The sequence below is a fragment of the Macrobrachium rosenbergii genome, chromosome 52 (genome assembly GCF_040412425.1).
Source record: "Macrobrachium rosenbergii isolate ZJJX-2024 chromosome 52, ASM4041242v1, whole genome shotgun sequence".
Taxonomy (NCBI): Eukaryota; Metazoa; Arthropoda; class Malacostraca; order Decapoda; family Palaemonidae; genus Macrobrachium; species Macrobrachium rosenbergii.
In genome coordinates, this window is record NC_089792.1 from 26,218,653 (window position 1) to 26,237,863 (window position 19,211).

The window sequence follows — 19,211 nt, forward strand, 5'->3', positions numbered from 1 at the left end:
CCAGCTTTCACTTCCAAATATGGACCATCTTAGCCTAATTACTGGAGTCAAACATACACTGCACCATAGCATAAAACCCAGACACCAACAACATGGCTGACAGAACCCAATCAGCCCTCAATGTGGGGCTTATCGCACAGTGCAATGGCCCAGACTGGAAAGGACAACTGACTTCAGTACTTCTGCATCAATAATTCAAGTGTTGTGATGCCCATTTTAGTAGTAGTAAATCAATCAATCAACCCTCAGTACTTCTCAGTCTATGTACAGCCCCTAAACAAGAAATAAATGCATCACCTGCCAAAATGCTTTTTGGGGAACCCATCTGTGTACCACATGAATTCTTCCCTGCTGGAGATATCAGCTTCCCAGACAAAGATTTTAAAAAGCCATTCATTCTAAACCAACTGTGCATAAGCAGTTTAGCATTTACTAGAAACAAAGCCAACAAACCTTCCCTAACTCCACAACACAGAAGCCCATACCCACTAATCAAGAGGAAAGACAAAGCCTTTCAAGTTACACTCAGCAACAAGGACTGGGTATCACTTAACAGGCTGAAACTGGCCTACCTAGGAAAAGAAGACATCTACCCCATCACTTTCTCCAGGTTTGGGTGGTAAATCCAACTGCTACCTACTGTACAACACAGAGTTTTCAGTGTGACTGACAAAAAAAAAAAAAAAAAAAAAAAAAATAAATAAAATAAAAATATTTTCATAATCAAATTAAGTTTCATATATACTTACCAAGTAATTACATAGCTAAGGTTTCTACTTGCTCAGCAGCCTTTTTTAAAAAATTCGCGGTAGCGCTCACTGTGTTTTTGTGTAGGTGACAGGCTCTACCCACTATTGGAGCACTTTGGGAAACATCTGGCCGGTTAGTTCAATTGTTTGTGCACTTATGTCCATAAGAGGGGAGGAGGGTGGGCTCCAATTCTGTAATTGCTTGGGAAGTATATATGAAAATTAATTTTATTTTTAAAATATCATTTTTATATGAGTAACTTACCAAGCAATTACATAGCTGAATCTCAAAATGAATGGAGGTGGGATACATGGGCATATTCTACTCCATAACATTAAAGCATGGTAATGACTGAAATAAAAAATTTGGCCAGCATTGATACAATGCTTGCAGTTTCCTTACCTGGTAAGAGAGCTACTGCAGGTGAATACTGCCTTTGGTTGCTTATCTTAACCTGTAGTGGCATGGCGGCTGAGCCATGGGTCGCCTCTACTTCAGCGGAAGCTTTGCAGCGGAGGATAGGCCTGATGGCTAGCAAAGCATATAAAAATGCCCCTGCCCTGGACACAGTACCAAATTAAAAACAACCAGACTAACACTGTCACCTACTCTGAAAATACAACAACCCATTCACTAAGACTGGTGGGTACTCCAGGTACACTGTACCCTTGGCTCCCCAACAACTCAAAACCCTACACCAAGGCAAATGGATAATTGGAGAAAAAGAGTGCTTCCTATGAATCCTACCCCAATACCATAACAGCCCCAAGGTATTGCAATTATCACACACAGTTTCCATCTCCTTTAAATAGTGTGATGCGAAAATAGACTTGCACTTCCAGTAGGTCAACTGGAGAATGGAAGAAAGGGACATATTGTGCCTGAAAGATTAAAGAGGTAGCTACTGCCCTGACGTCATGAGCTTTCACTTTAAAAGTAGGCAAAATGTCCTCCAGGATGCGAGAGGTTTTTAACTGAACACCAGGGGTCACTGAATGGACCTCTGATCTTTTGAGTCCAGCACAGGTAATACCTCAGAGCTCTGACAGAACAAAGTACTCCCTCTTCTTCCTCAGAGCCAAGGATGTCCATTAAATTCTTAATGGTAAAAGAATGAGGCCAGGGCTTGGACGAGTCCTCATTCTTGATTAAAAAAAAACCTTGGGTAAAGGAGCAAAATGCCTCTCCACTTACGGCGATTCGATCTTATGGTGCTTCTTCAGCGCTGTCAACAGCGTTTTACAGCGCTGTAATTTGAAGTTGCATCAATTTACGGTGCAGTAAATGCTGTTGATGGTGCTAACCGAAGAACAGGTATCAAACAGCACTTAACTTGATGCAACAAAACTCAAAACTACTGCGCCATAAGTGCCATTAAAAGACAAAAAATCGACTTATGGCAGAAATCAACAGATCCCCCACCATAAGTCGAGGACGCACTGTATGTTTAGCGGTAGCTAAAGCAACGAGGAATAGTGTCTTACATGTGAGATTCCTCAGAGAAGCGGATTGAAGGGGTTCAAAGGTAGGACCTGTTAACCACTTCAATGCTACATCCAGGTTCCACAAGACCAGATCGTCCTTCCTCTGCTTGGACATATCAAAAGACTTGATGTCATTAAGATCCAAGTTTGACAAAATATTCAGGACTCTATGTTTAAAAACTGAGCTAAGCATAGCTCGATACCCCTTGATGGTGGAAGAAGACAAATTTCTAGAGCTCCTCAGATATAGGAGGATATCAGCAATCCGAGTTATAGATGTCTCAGAAGAAGAGACATTATGGTTGATGCAACCTCGACAGAAGACTGCCCAATTAACCTGGTAGACAAGGTTAGAAGAGTTATGCCTACATCATGCAATAGCCTCTGCAGCTCACCTTGAAAAACCTTTCGCTCTGACAAGCTTGTGGACAGTCTGAAGCCTGTCAGAGCAAGAGCGGACAGCCCTTGGTGGTGTCTCCCGAAGTGGGGCTGTTTGAGTAAATGCAGTTTTTGGGGAAGAAGTCTTGGGAAATCCACCAATAACTGTAGAAGGTCCAAGAACCACTCCTTCAGGGACCAAAACGGGGCTATGAGGATCATAATTATGTTGTGATGAATTTGAAATTTGTTCATCACCTTCCTGACCAAGCTGAAAGGTGGGAAGCATACAGATCCAGATTGGACCAGTCTTACAACATGGTGTCTGTTGCCCATACAAGAGGTTCCGGGGCCTGAGAGCAAAAGGGAGGAAGTAGATGGTTTCTGGAGGTGGCAAACAGGTCTAACATTTGTCTGCCCAAAGTTTCCAAAGATCCAGATGGACCAGGGGATCAAGGGTCCATTTGGTGGGAAGGACCTGCTTCCGATGGCTCAGCTTGTCCGCCAAGACATTTAATTTTCCCTGGATAAATCAGGTGACCAGTGTCACTTGGTTCTGATCTCTCCACAAGAGTAGATCTCATGTTGCCTGGTAGAGAGAGAAGAAGCGAGTGTCGCCTAGCTTCTGGATATAGGCTAAGGCCGTGGTAATGTCAGCATGCACTACTACTGTCTTGTTGCAGACCACGTTCGAGAAACACTGAAGGCCTAAATGAACCGCCTTCCGTTCTCTGGCATTTATATGTACTGTACTTTGTTGCTCTGGGGTCCACGTACTGGAAACCTCCTGATTCACCAGTAGGGCTCCGCAGCCTAAGCCCAAGGCATCTGAATACAAGTCTAGGTCGGGGCTCACAGGTTGAAGGGACTTCCCTTCTGATAATCTTTCTTTGGACAGCCACCATTGCAGGTCCAATCTGATCGCCAGGGTGATCAAAAACATTTAGGAGTCCAGTTGTGTTTTCCTGTCCCACTTGGCCTTTAGAAAGAATTGGAGAATTCTCATGTGCAATCTGCCCAGCTTGACAAATGACTTGATGGATACTTGAGTCCCAGAAGGCTCATCCACTGCTGAACCAAGCAGGACAGAGGGTTATAAAGCTGCGGACCGTCTGAAGGCAGCCGGAAATTCTTTTAGGTAACAGAAAAGCCTGAAAAGTCAGAGAGTTGAGAGTCATCCCCAAATAGAGAATCTCTTGCGACGAGGTCAACTGGGACTTCTGGGGATTGATGAGAAGACCCAGTTCCCAGTGTGGAGAAGAATCTTGTGCGTGTCCTTCATACACTTTTCCTTTGACAGGGATCTAAGCAGCCAGTCATCCAGATACAGACTGACTTTTATCCCTATTAGATGGAGCCATTTTGTGAGAGGAGTGAGGACTCGAGTGAACATCTGAGGGGCATAGAAAGGCAGGAGCAAAGGGCCCAAAACTGAAATACTTTGTCCTGAAAGACGAACCTTAGATACTTCCTGGAGTCTGGATGGATCGGGATGTGGAAATACGCATCCTGCATATCCAAAGTTATCATCCTGGTGAATGGAAGAGAGGACTGAATGGTTCATCTCCATCTTGTATTCTGGACAAAGCGATTGAGGGCGCTTATATCCCTTAAACGCCGAGCCTCTATTTACAAAAACGTCTCCGTATGCCGGCGGCGTTCGGGAGTTAAGCGCAAGCGGAAAAAGTTTTTAAAAAATCACAGCACGCTTAGTTTTCAAGATTAAGAGTTCATTTTGGCTCCTTTTTTCTCATTGCCTGAAGTTTAGTATGCAACCATCAGAAATGAAAAAATATCATTATCATATATAAATATTGGAATATATGACAGCGAAAAAAAACTCAGTATATAATTGTATACAAATCGTGACTGTAAGCAAACGGTTAAAGCTAATGAGTTAATTTTTTTAGTTGTAATGAACACTAAATTGCGATGATTTTGGTATATAACAGATTGTAAAACGATTAAAGCAACACAGAGAAAATATTATAAAAAAATGATGCATGCATTAAGTAACGAGCAGACGTAAAAAAGTTTTTTTCAAAAATTCACCATAAATCAAAATATTGTGCTAGAGACTTTCCAATTGTTTCAAAATGAAGAAAATTGATTGAATATTACTAGACTGTAAGTTTTTTAGCTTACAATTGCATTTTTTACCGTTTCGATCGAGTTAAAGTTGACCTTTGATTTTTTCTATTTATCGTTATTTATATGAAAATATTTCATAAATGGTAAAAGCTAAAAAGCATGATTTATTTTTGTTGTATTCTACATGAAATTGCACACATTTTGATGTATAACACTTTATGTAACAAATAATATAAAAACGGCGAAAAAAAATTACGACAAGGTGACTCAAGAAATGATAGGATTTTTAGCGGAGTTCGCGCGGATGGAAGGAAAAAGTTTTTTTAAAAAATTCACCATAAATTGAAATATTGTGCCAGAGACCTTCCGTTTATTGCAAAATGAAGGTAAAGGATTGATTGTTACTAGAATGTAAGAATTTTGGCTTACGATTGCGTTTTTCGAGCATTCGATCGAGTTAAAGTTGACCAAAGGTTGATTATTTTCTATTTATCGTTATTTACATGAAAATATTTCAAAAATGGTAAAAGCTAAAAGCATGATTTATTTTTTGTTGCATTCTACATGAAACTGTGCACATTTTGATGTATAACACTTTATGTAACGAATAATATAAAACGGCGAAAAAAAAATTACGACAATGTGACTCAAGAAATGCTAGGATTTTTGCGGAGCGAAGGAAAAATTTTTCAAAATTCACCATAAATCGAAATATTGTGCTGGAGACTTTCCGTTTGTTGCAGAATAAAAGGTAAATGATTGATTGTTACTAGAATGTAAGAATTTTGGCTTCTGATTGCGTTTTTCGAGCATTTCGGTCAAGTCAAAATTGACCGAATGTTAAAATTTTGTCAGTTATCGTGATTTAAATGAAAATATTTCAAAACTGTTAAAAGCTAAAAGAATGATTTACTTTTTGTTGTATTCTACATGAAATTGCGCACATTTTGATGTATAACACTTTATGTAATGAATAATATAAAATGGCGAAAAAATTATGACAAGGTGACTCAAGAAATGCCAGGATTTTCAGCGAAGGAAAAAGTTTTTTTCAAAAATTTATGGATACCCCTCAGGACACCCAGATGCTTCCTAGGGGTCGTAAAAGGCACGGGATGTGGTCCTTGGTCCCCTTCGGTCACACATGGCCGCACAACACGGCGTTGAGAAGCTGGGTCATCTTGGGTGCTTGGTCCCTCTCCAGCATCCCAGTCTAAAACTTGTCTCACATGCTCACTACCGACAGGCAATATGTGCCTTTCACGGTCCTGACGACGTTGGGACATCTCTGCAAACTTCCTGTTGCCTCACAAATACGCAAACACTCGCCAAAGTTCTGCAAAACACGGATGCGTCAAAAAATCGCTCTCCGACGATGCGCCGCTGATGCTTTCTGGTAGGGGAAGGAGGAAATTCACGCATGTGCGTCTGGGTGACGCTTATAAACAAAACAACAGCTTGATCCGTGAACTCCCAGCATCCCTCAAGGCGCGTGATTTAAAACCTTTCGCAAACTAGGCCTATAATTATTTTTCCGTGAATATTTAAAAAAAAACCATTTTTAGTCGACATACCGTACATCCACTTGACACCCAACAGACAATTTTAGTCGACGTATGGTAAGTCCAGTAGGCGTTTAAGGGATATCTAGGACTGGCCTTCAGTTTCAGAACCACAAACAGACGGTTGTAGAAGCCTGTCTCTCTGGGCCTTTCAAGTACTGTAAGCTGACAACGTGATGGGAGAGGTGACTAATGGGGGGGGGGCTCTCCATGAATGGGACGACATAGCCCTCCTTTAGAGCCTTGATGACCCACAGCTCTGCTCCTCTGATCATCCATTTTTCCCAAAACAGCAGAAGTCTGGCTCCTATTGGTGTATGAAGGACTTCCATCTCACTTTCTGGGCACCGTCTTGGCTGGGCCTTTCGTGATGGACCTGGTCATGAAATGGACAAAGGGGTCCTAGACTGTGATCTGGGCCTACTTCCACGAAAGGGCTGCTGCTAGAGTGGAGAGGACAACTTAGGAGCAAAAGAAGTCGAATCCTTGGGATGCTTGGAAGATTGTCACAACAAATCCTGCATGGACTTCTTTTGCAAATCAGATGCAATGTGCCTAACCGTGTCCTGAGGGAAGAGGTGGTGATGGTTCAGAGGCGAAAACAACAGGACTGACTTTAATGGTAAAGGATCACCACAGCTCTCTCTTCTTCAAGACACCATGAGAAAGAGAGGCAAGCTCTAGAGAGCCAACCCTCAAGCCATGTCCATGCAGGACAGGACTCCCAGCCAGTCTGAGGTGATATCAGACATAAGAACTTGAAAGTCTTTAATCTTCTTGACCAGTGCCCCCACTGTCCAGTCGAGAAAACTAAATACTTCAAACACCTTGAACAAATCTTTGACAAGGTGGTCTTGTTCTGCCTATGAAAACAATCTTCGCCTATGAAAACGCAGAACTTTGAGAAGAGTTGATGAGACAGAGAAGTCCCCTTGGGAGGAGGCAGCGACTCCCAAAGGTGGAGATGGTTCAGAGGCGAAAACAACAGGGCTGATTTCTGTGTCTGGGTGACTCCCTTAGTGGTAAAGGAGCACCATAGCTCTCTCTTCTTCAAGACACCAAGAGAAAGAGAGGCAAGCTCTAGAGAGCCATCCCTAAAGGCCTTGTCCACTCAGGACAGGACTCCCAGCCAGTCTGAGGTGATATCAGACATAAAAACTTGACAGTCTCTACTCTTCTTGACCAGTGCCCCCACTGTCCAGTCGAGGAAACTAAATACTTCGAACACCTTGAACAAATCTTTGACAAGGTGGTCTAGTTCTGCCTATGAAAACAATCTTCGGCAACGAAAACGCAGAACTTTGAGAAGAGTTGATGAGAACAGAGAAGTCCCCTTGGGAGGAGGCAGCGACTCCCAAAGAAGGAGCTTCCTGGTGACGTAAGACATATATCTCCTTTGAGCAAGGCGCCAGAGAGGAAAAGCGAAGTAAGCTTTTCCTTGCTCCCTTATTGGCTGAAAGCCATTCTTCAATTTCCTTAAGAGCCTTCTTGGAAGACAAAGAAAGCACCAGCTTGGGGAGTCTAGTCCTGTTGTCTGGATGAGACCTCATCAAAAAGGTCGAGGCAGTGAGACTGGGGCAGCTGGGGCAAAAAAAGGTGGGAAAATTTGCCAACAAATAGTGCAGAAGAGCTGCATAGGCCGACAGAGGAGCAGGCTCTTGATCACCGTCCTCCTCTGCTGAGGAGACCGGGCACAGGGTAGCCTCAAGAGAAGTCTTGGAAACAGAGGGACCTTTCTTCAACAAGCTCACAATCTCAGCCAACTGCTGCTTAATGGGAACCAATAAAGGTTCATCTTGAACTAAAGGTGAAGGCGACTGAAGAGAAGCAATACATCTGGGAGTGGGTGCCTGGCGCTCAGAGGAGGGTGGCAGTGCTGAATAGTTGGCACTGGGCGCTCGGGAACTGGCGTTGCGCTCAGGAGCTGGCACCAGGCACTCGGAAAGTGGCACCAAGCGCTCAAGAGGTAACAGGCGTTTGGATGTTGACGTCGGGTGGGTAAGAGAATTCGCTGGGCAATTAGGGGCCAGGTGAGGGCACTCAGCTGTTGGGCACTCAGGAGAGAAGGCCTCTGGACTGTCCAATGCGGAAAAAAAAGGATGATGGATTGGGGCAGGGACAGAAGAGTCCATGGCGAAGGCCGTGGGCTACAACTGGCCTTCTTAGACCGCCTAACAGGAAGCGGATCATAACAGCAATCACCCTATCTCAATGGCACTTTAGAGGAGGTTACAAATCTATGAATCGCTTGCGGCACCTCCTGTCCACACTGGAATCGTTGGAACTAGAAGACAACTGGTGGACATCCAATGAGACACCTTTCCAACGGCTGTCTGTCAATAACTGGGATAGCGCAACAGGCTTGAATGAGGGGGCGACTACCCGTGGGTAAACCCCACAGGCCTCCCTTGGACTTCCAGTATGTCTTCTTCCAGGTTCAGGGGAATATGACAGGGACCTTCGTCTAGGAGAACCAACGGGACGAGTAGCCACCTCCTGCACTTGTACTACAAGTCACATCACTTTTTCTGTGAACACTTTGTCCATAAGCACTTTCAGTGACTCTCCCAATTCTGCCACTGTACTAACTACAAGACTTATCTTCTTATCAACCTAGATTCTAGACTGGTAATGGCATTAGGGTTGGAAGCAAGCCAGACACAGGAATAGGTGGATGAATAGTAGGAGGGCCAGTATTAGGAGAAAAAGCAAGTATAGGAGTACTGTCAAAGGAATATGAGGACTAGCTTCTAAACTAGGTTTAGGAGTGGTTTCTAAGCTACGCGATCGTTTCTCGGCTCTAGTAGCTGCTTTTCTCTTCCTATCCCTTCATAATGTATCTAAGTGAGATCTAAGCACTTTCCACTGTTTCTCATCCCAATCAGAACATCCACTGCATGTTTTCTCCTTACAGTATTCTTGCCCCTACAATTACTACAAATCGAATGTGGATCATAACATGATTTAGTCAACCTAGTTTTGCATCCTTCATGGCAATAGTGAAAACTAGAAGAGCTAGAATCTGACATAACTCTAGAAACTAGGATCCTGTTCCAAAAATACTAATGAGCTGACAAAAGCTCTATAAGCTACCAAAATAGTCAGATAATACTTCACCGAAGTCCTGTATAGACAACCAAAAAGCAAGATAAAAGCTGATGCAATGGCGTCGATGTACGACGAGCCATGGCAGAAGCACAACTGAACTAACAGGTCGGTTGTTTCCCTGAGTGCTCTGACAGTGGGTGGAGCCTGTCACCTACACAAAAAAACAAGAGAAGCTTTAACACAAATTTTTTAAAAAGGGCTGGCGTGTGAGTAGAAACCTTAGCTATGTAATTACTTGGTAAGTTACTTATATGAAAAAAAGTTTATGTACCTAATTACTTCATTCAAAGGTAAACAATTATGGTTCCAGCACAACCATTCTCTCTTATAAAACTAATAATGCCATTATATTACACTACCTTTTATGTTTTGTAAGCTAGCAGGTTCTGTAAATTTTACCATTACACTGTATTGTAGAGTTTGTGCAAAGTTGTTTTGTATTCACTGACCATCTTGTAATTCTTGAATATGTTACATCAGCAATACATAAAAAGCCAACATGCATTCATGTCAACTACATACAGGGACCAACATTCTGCTCCCACATTGTAACTGTACCCTATCATCACCTTAAAATCTCCATCCTCAAGACAATCTCTTGATTGACTGACCTATGGTTCTCTGGATTTATGATACCAAAGGTAAGTTATGCAATATCATTTGATACTAATTTTTTAAAAAATACAGCTACTGAGCAGAGTCACAAAAATAATTTAAAAATAAAGACTAAATCTTTGCAGAAGATCAACCTAGAAAATAAATCTAAAAATAGCATTTTAAACACCCTTTTATCCAAGGATAATGGCAAAGATGTGCTGATTTCAAAGAACTCCATCTTCTAGGAATATTTCCATACCTCCATGGAGATAAAAACTTGCTACCTACAATCTCATTAGCATTTGTACAATCCTAACATTGCTAATATTCACAGCAAACTGACTCCTAATATCAGAATAAAAGCAATCCCACAAAAGCAGATAACTCCTTGGAAGTAATTCAGCAGCTTCTTGCTTTGCTAATTATGTACTCCATTTCATGCAAACCCTCACATGCTGGAACAATATCAAAATTTATTTGTATTCCTCTACATTCTATTATGTAATACAACTCAGTTTTTTTAAGATTAAGGGATTAGTCACACTGAAGACTTGTAGTGCTGGTAGAGAACATTTTGAATTGTCAAAATCCCATACATTTTGCACCTTTGCAACATTTTAGACATTTAAAGTCATCTGCAAAAGTAGAAGTGTTACTTCTATGCTCTTCAATAAGCTCCACAGAACTGAATGGTCATCTTCAACCAAATTCTTTTTACTATCATTCAATTTACCTTTATAAGGAAACTATTCTATTATTAATTTTCAGAGAGGAGTTACTGGTACTTTTTAAGTGATACTCCACTTTTAGACAGGGTAAAATTGTTCAATAATTTCTTCTTCCTAAAACCATGAAGCTGAGGACATTTACTGAGCTTTGTTTGCTAGGAGATGTAAATGCAAATGTGCTTGAAGTCTTTGTAGTCTATACCAATTTCAAACAACAGATGATTTCTGATGAACCTCCAAAGGCAGCTCTCCTACATCAACTAAAATACTAAAAACTGATACACCAGCAGGAGCTTTTGCTTAAAGTCACCTGCACAACTGCCTAAAAACAAAAGGGTCAAATGGTCTTTTGTGACCCTGAGGCCTAGCATAAATTTCTCCTCTTTAGATATAATGAGTGGTCTGGCTCTGTCTTCCAGCAGAGCCTGAAAACTCTATTTAGATATTTGATCATCTAATGCAAAACAGACAGGAACTGCAGTACTTCTTCACTATTAACAGCCTTCTTAGTATCCGGATGCCTACAAAGAACCTACAGATAACAGCATAAATGGACACCAAACTAAGACATACCAAATTTAGTGCCCAATGGGCATTCCAATAATCTTGACCTAATTATATTTAGGTCTAAGAATCTGCTTCCAGACACTCTGTACCCTGGTCAAATGAGCAGAATGATAACAAAGCTGAATATACTAAAGAAGCTGACCACTGAGAAATTATTCAAGTTTCCAAAATCCTGCTAATAATAATGAATGACTATCAGGAGGAAGATAAGCTAGAATGCATGATGACTAACTTGAATCAATAAAAAAATTACTATTCACCTTAACCCTTAATGGACAGGCATCATCATATGAGTATCTATAACAGGTTTTGAGCGATGAATGGGCTAACTCACAAGAGTATTAATATTATGTGCCATTCAGTTTGGATGAATTTAGTGGGGAAAATGTTCATATCACTTCAATATCCCATAAATGACTTATGGCAACTATAATAGCTAAGCACGGGAGAGACATGATCAGTATGCCTTGAGATTTCAGAGGGGAATGTACTGCCTCTCTGCAGCTCAAGAAAGTCTTTTTATTAATTTGCTCATAAATATACCCAGGGATTGCTGTTGGTTTTAGTTCTTATATTTTATGATAGTATGTCATCTATAACTGTAATTTTGCAAATAAAAGTGCAAAGAAATATTAGAAAAAACAAAAAGTTACTGCATCTCCCCATCTTGGTAAATCTCGTAAATATTTTACAACAAATATACTCAGAATTTGTTACTGATTTTAGTTCTTATCTGTTATGATATTGTGTGAACTGTCATTACAATTTTATTATAATTTTACAAAATAAATTATAGAAAAAATATGCATAACTTGGTAAAATTAGCATATTTTTATGAGTGTCCCCACACAGGGTAGTGAATGGTCACTTTCAACTTCCCATGGAAGGTAGGTAAAAATTTTTAGAATTTTTCTTATACCATGTGCATTTGCATATCTTCCTCTTTCCATTGATGTTTTTTTTTCTTAAATTGGCAAACCTTAAAATTTGCCCAGGGGGTGTGCTTGATATATATTTAGCCCGTCCCTTAAGGGTTAAGGCAAGCGGACCTAAAATCTAACCAAGTAACCAGACAAAAATTTTAGGCTGTGAGGGCTGCAGTAAACTGTCCTTTGCAGCAGTGATATAGCGTAAAGGATTAAACTTTGTTATTCTTATATAAACTACCATATATTTGCAAACCCACAAGCTCCCTAATTTGGAATTTATTTGTTGCTAACAATGAGAATACTTTCAAAAACATTGCAGTTAGGCAAAGAAGGCAATTCATCCTATGAGTACCCAAAAATTGAATACAGGGTACTTATAAAAACAAAATATAAATTTTAAATATCAAAACACAGTTCATTCACTCTCATGACTCATAATTAGAGGTAAAAGAAAAAGAGTTCGGGTCAACTAAAAAATATTAATGTTTCCTGGTATATGTGTAGTTAATAGAAGGTAACTGATGGGTACAGACTCAATGAAATGTACATCACACAAAAAATAGACATGCACCTACCTCATCCTCATCATTGGAATATTTACACAGTTAGCGGCAGCAACTGCAGTGAATGGGACCAATCGACCAATTAGAGGAGGCATAGACTGCAAGATGAAATGGTTGTGAATTTTTGTACATGCATTCCATCTGAATAAAATACTTTACAGGTTTATACAACAGTATTATAATTAAGAGAATATAATACTCCTACCCCATGAGGAATATAACGTTAACAGAAAAAAAACATTTCAATTACCCTACAAGAATTACCACATTTTCATGAGCAAATTTTTTCCATATGAGTGCGAGAAAATGTTTCGACATAAGCTTATATTATTCACTTATATACCTTTTGGTATACATTCTCTATTCACTGACATGACATTGCCAGCTTATAGGTGAAACCATGCTAATGCATTTTTGAAGAAGAATTAAATCTATGGAGTATGTTAACAGCAAATACAAGATAATTATTCTGGAATTAATATATATAGATTTCAACATTCAAGTTTTTCTCCTATTCAACAGCAATGATTTTATTTATGCTCAATACAGTAAAACCTGTTATCTAAGAGTTTCATTTGTTTTCACCAAAACCATTTTCATCTTAAATTAATAAGTAAACTTGTTTATTTTACTTTCAGAATGAAGTATAATTATAATAATTCGGCCAAAGGTGATGTGGAAAAGTATACCCAGATCTTTCATGGAATTTTATAACTAACCTAGCTTCTGGAATACTATATAACAACACTGCACAATACAGTGTTCTGCAAAGTAATAAATAAAAAAATAAGTTGAGATTATGCACAAGAACCAGTCAATCACTAACAAATGTTCAAAATCCCATGTAGGGAAGATAAGCACTTCAATTCTGATTTCATTCTGAAATTTGAGTAACATTTGTTATACCTTAACACACAGTACAGTGATCTCTACATTCTGTATATGTATAACCAGTTACCAGTTTTAGCTTCATACTATTTGAAAATATTAAATATCAAAATTGAACAAATTATTAAAACATTTAAAATGTAATGGTTTTCCAATGCAAAAACTTTTTTTCACTACAAACCAATAAACTCTAATACAGGCAGTCCCGGTTATCGGCAGCCTCGGTTACTGGCGATCCGGTTTTGGGGCGCTTTAACCAGATTTTCGTCGCTGATAACCGTTAACGGCGCTGATCGCCTCTTATCAGCAGCGCTAACCGGTTATCGCCATGGTTATCGGCGCAGCTAACCGGATCAGTGCTATTATCACCGATTTTCGGTTAGTGGCGATTTTCGGTTGTCGTCACGCCGTCGGGAACAGAACCCCGCCGATAACCGGGGACTGCCTGTATGCCTTATTCCATGGGGAATTAATCTTAGTTGTGCCATTATCCTGAGTAGAATGAATGCACTCCATCTGACCTGGCTCCAACTAACGCTCTACGCCTACACTCACTCCGCTGTGCCCTACTGGAGACTGAATGAGTGCAGGAATGGACTTAAATGAAAAACATGTTTTTGTATGAGTGCAGGAATGGATTTATATGAAAAACATGTTTTTGTATTATAAAAATATTGCTTGTTAATTACAATCCAATATTCATACGATACAAGAATTGCTATTTGAGAGTGAGGATGAGAAATGCTCCCCAGGGCGTAGCATTTCTGATATCTAGGTGGCAATGTTTCTCTAAGGGGTGGAACTCTTAGGGAGTAAAGCAAAGGCTTTTTACGCAGGAGGACAGGATCCATAAGCTTAAGCACTCATCTCTGTAGCAGATCTGACCTGTTTCCTGAATCCCTGAAGCTACCAGGGAGATGAAAGTTACTAGGAAAGAGTACTAACCCTTCCAGTACCAAGCCTTATGAACAATCTACCCTGCAGTGACTATAAGGACCATTAATTCAAGCAGAAAAGGCTCAGATAATCTTAGTCTCAAGATTCTTTTAAATAATAGAATGAAGGATTACTGAAGGCAGATTTCATTTTAAATACCTCAGCACTACTGCTCCCTTTGCAAAAAAATCCAGTGATAAATGCTCTCAACAGTTGAGGTTCTAAATGCACCACAACAGATTTTAAGGCTCATTTTATGTACAACACAGTGATTTTAATCTAGCATAAAAATATATTTGACTGCCATATTCAAGCTGGGATTTATACAATGAATCAGACACCAATACTGACTTCTTATCCGATCCCTGATTTAGACCAGATACAGGCAAAAGGGGGAGGGGGATTGCATAGACTTCCAGATTGTCCCAGGGATGTTGAAGGGCATCTTCTGCCATGGCAAAGAAATCTGGAACTACTGAACAACAGACCTCTAGCTTCCTGCTGAACCTTGCTGCAAAGAGGTCCATCACTGGTCTTCCCCACAGATGAAACAGCCTGTATGCTATCTCCTGACGCAGAGACCACTCCATCCCTAGGACCTGACCCTGACAACTTGGCTTGTCAGCCACTGCATTCCTCTTGGCAAGAATGTACCTGGCCATGACATCACCTGATTGAACTGTCATCATGTGAAGTTGATGTAACACTAGCCCCCATTTGTTCACATACGCTACCACTGTAGTGTTGTCTGACATTAGAACAACGGAGTGCCCTGTCACCCTTTCCTGAAAATCCTTAAGTGCTAGGAAGGCTGCTTTTAACTCTAGCATGTTGATGTGAAGCTGCCTGTCCTGAGGACTCCACACTCTGAAAGTCAGGAGATCTGGATGTGCTCCCAAACCCTCTTAAGAGGCATTAGAGAAAGGGAGAAGCTCCAGAGGGGTTGAATGAAGAGGTACTGTACTCCCATTGTCAGGTTTTGGTCATTCAACCACCACAGAAAGTTGCTTCATACTTCTGTCAACAGAGGGACCTGAGGCTGAGGAAAGTTCCCTGCTGGGGACCAATATTCTTTCAGCCTCCACAGAAGGGGTCACAGATGGAGACGGCCATGAGGAACCAGCTTCTACAGTGATGCCATAAAGCCCTAGAACTACTTGCCACTGCCATGCTGGTTGTTTCTGTTTGGACAGAAAGGAGTGAGCCACTGTCCTGAACTTCTCAATCCTTTGGTCTTATGGGAAAACTCTCGATGGGGCTGTGTCTATGACCATTCCCAGTTAAAGAATCCTTTGACTGGGCTGAAGATTGGACTTTTCCAAATTTATCACGACTCCTAAGCCGTGACAAAATTGGAGAAGATGGTCCCTGTCTTGAATTTGCTTCTCTCGAGAGTTTGCTAAGACCAGCCAGTCATCAAGATATCTTAGGAGACAAATCCCCTGTGCTGCCCATGTCAACACTAAGGTGAAAACTCTTGTGAATGCCTGGCGAGCTGTTGTTGGGCCAAAGCAAAGGATTTTGAACTGGAACACCAGTTCTCCAAGACTAAAGCAAAGAAACTTCCGGGAGGAGGAATGGATTGGGATCTGGAAGTAAGAGCCCTTTAAATCTATTGTGAGCATGTAGTTATTGTTTCTGACAGCAGCTAGGACTGTTCAAGGAGTCTCCATCCTGAACTTGGTCTTCCTGATGAAGAGGTTCAAAGTTGAAAGGTCTATCACTGGTCTCCAATCGCCAGTGGCTTTGGGAACTAGAAAGACTCTGCTGTAAAAACCTGGGGAAGGATGCTTGACTTCTTGCTCTATTGCTCCTTTCTCCATCATCTTCCTTGCTTCCTCTTGGAGAGCTAGATGCTTTGGAGAGCCCTGGGCACCTCAATAACCTAGATTTTCTTAGATCTCCAAGCCTCAGGATCTGAGGATAGGTGTTCTATAGCGTTGTTAAAAGGAACGGTACCATGGTAGTTCCTTAGTCAAGAAGGGGTGGGGTGTTAGTGTTTTCTCATCTCCTCAATTGACAGTGCAGGTGAAAGGGTTTGCAGTAGCACACTCAGCACAGCGGTTAACTAGACACACTCCAGGATGATGGATGTATGACAGACAGGTTCGGTTTCGCATCCATGATTATAAGTCTTGTGCTTACAACTTCCTGTTGTTTTACTTGATTTGTCAGATCAACAATACCTCGGAACTAAGTTCCAACAACTTGTTTTTGGTTCCTACTCAGTCAAGAAGTGGTGTCTAGGAGCTCATTTCTTTTGACGATGTAGTTACACTCCTATGAGGAGTGGGAGATGTAAGCAGTAGCTGCTGCTGCTGTAACTACCAATTGATCCACAACCCGAGGAAGACTACAGTATTAGGTGGATCTTAAGACAGTTTCAGGAGTCTTAGTGTCCAAATAGGCAATCCTTTAATAACAACACCAAGGTAGTGCCATGGTTACACTAACCTCACCCAGAAATATTTCATTCTTCGGAACACTGACCAGGGCGGCAGTCTCCTGAACTTCCTTTCTTGGAACTTAAACACAGTTCCTTTTAGACTTTCAAGCGTCTCAAGATCCAAGATAGACACTCCTCGGTGTGGTAGCAACAACACCACGGTAGTGCCATGGTCAACAAAATGTCCTAGTGTCCTTTCATCTGCTCTACTGTAATGCAAGTACATAACAGATGAACATTCAGTAAGTGGCCAACCAGACATCCCAAGCAAGATGAATGTAATTGCAACATTTATTCATTGAAGTCAGGAGATAAGGACAGTTGATCTTGGCACCCTGACTTCTGGAAATTCATTCAACCTCTGAAGAAGCTTGATCACTTCCTTCTTTCTCGAATTACTCAAGGTGGTCCTGTTCTGTTCTGTCTTCTTACACCTTTGAATAAAGTAAGACATCTTTGGTACCAGTTTACACCTGGAAGCTTAAGCCTTTCATCAATCTACGTTTCAAAAGTGATCCGTGAGATGGATCATTCCACTTCTATGGTCCTGTGGTGCCAATGACAGTATGACGTCTATGTTGCCTCCATAAAGAATAGACTTTCAACCCAATGCCAATGACTTGTTCGTTAGCTTCGAGTTGGCTGAGAAACGGTCCAAATTGTCATTTCTCTGGCTAGTGAGATGATCAAATGAGTGTACCCTGCAACTTCTTGGGTGACATCAGTACGTTTTGGACCAGATCTTTTGAGGCCAGAGGCATTGGTCTGTCCATCACATTCAAGAAGAACCTGTCGGCTGAGTACTAGGATGGAATGTAATCATGCGGATCACACTCATCTTCTTTTACCTTGAGATGATGCCCATAGGTCCTTGGACTCCTTTTCCTTGGATCCTAAGGTGGATGCTCAACAAGTCATGTAGTTCACCCAGCTCTTGAGGGACAGGTTGCATCTCGCCTAAGGTGTGCAGCTGCAAGGAAAAGGTTTGTGTGGGACTGGCCTCCTCCCTTTCTCCTGTCTTCCTTCCTCTTCCAGTGGGCAGAGGAAGAGTGGACAAGAGCCGTCACGTATTGGACTGGCGTGCATTCAAGTGATCTAGATGACTGAGTATTCAATCTATAATCTACCTCTATCTGGATTTGTAGATGCAAATCCTTCCTTCTCTCTAACAAGGGAGAGAGGGACTGACTATGAGCAAACCAGTTGGTTATTCTTAGCTTTACAAGACACTTGTCATCCAAAATAAAGGATATTACCTTTTCAAATAAACTCTCTTGTTCAATAGATCAGAGATATGGTTTCCTTCCTTTCCTCTTTCAAGACCAGGAAGAGAGTAACCAGGTGAGCCAAACTACCAGTCTGTTCAGAGACTTACTCAAAATCTGCCCTCCAAAGGTAAGTGTCCCGTATGTAAAGACCAAGGGTTTATATTCGTGTAAGAACAAATGACATGTTTTTACAGTAATTTGTTGTATTTTTCCTAACATACAAACCTGAGGTCTTTAGATTAGGGCCCACTTCTTACCACCCCTAATTCTCTTACCTGGGCCAAAAGGTAAACTGCATATAACTCAATGTACACCCATTTGGTGGGCGTGTGCTTCAGCCCCCTACCATCGGTAACTGTTACCATAACCACCTTGCAAATGTTTAAAGGGTGGATTTCCAGCTCGCTGAAAGTTAATCCCATATGTAAAGACTTCAGGTTTGTATGTTTGGAAAAATACAAATTACTTGACCCCCTCAATAGAGGATCTAAAACATGTTTTGGGTGGTGGACGGATCCCCTCTGAGGAGGATTAATATTACGTGCTAAACAATTTGTCTGTATCGAGCGGGAAAGAGTTTCCAATACTTCAATGGGCCATAAATGAATTGTAGCAACTAAAGAATTCAGCTCAACTCAACTGAGGGCATCTTGGGAACTTCAGTATTGTTCCTGACTTGGAGGGGGAAAGTCTTGCCCCTCTCTCTGCCATGACGTCTTTTTATTTATTTGCTCATAAATATACCAAGGGGTTACTTTTGGTTTTAGTTCTTATCTTTTATGATATGGTGTCAGTTATAGTTGCAATTTTGCAAAGAAATATTAGAAAAAACATGTATAAATCCAAAAAAGCTACTGCATTTCCCAATCTCAGTAAATTTATGTAAATATTTTACAACAAATATGCTCAGAATTTG

At 41.0% G+C, this 19,211-nt stretch overlaps 1 protein-coding gene across 6 annotated transcripts in view; it reads right to left on the minus strand.

Annotated features, from left to right (window-relative positions):
• The window catches only part of Sfxn1-3 (Sideroflexin-1-3), a 100,775-nt gene that overhangs the window by 31,959 nt on the left and 49,605 nt on the right, over positions 1-19,211 (minus strand). For all 6 annotated transcript variants that reach the window (XR_010851581.1, XM_067095996.1, XM_067095997.1 and 3 more), the window contains exon 6: positions 12,770-12,855. Coding sequence is in view for 5 of the 6 variants with exons in the window: in XM_067095996.1 (XP_066952097.1) it covers positions 12,770-12,855 (86 nt within the window). In the remaining variant the exon portion in view is untranslated. The remainder of the gene's footprint in view (positions 1-12,769; positions 12,856-19,211) is intronic.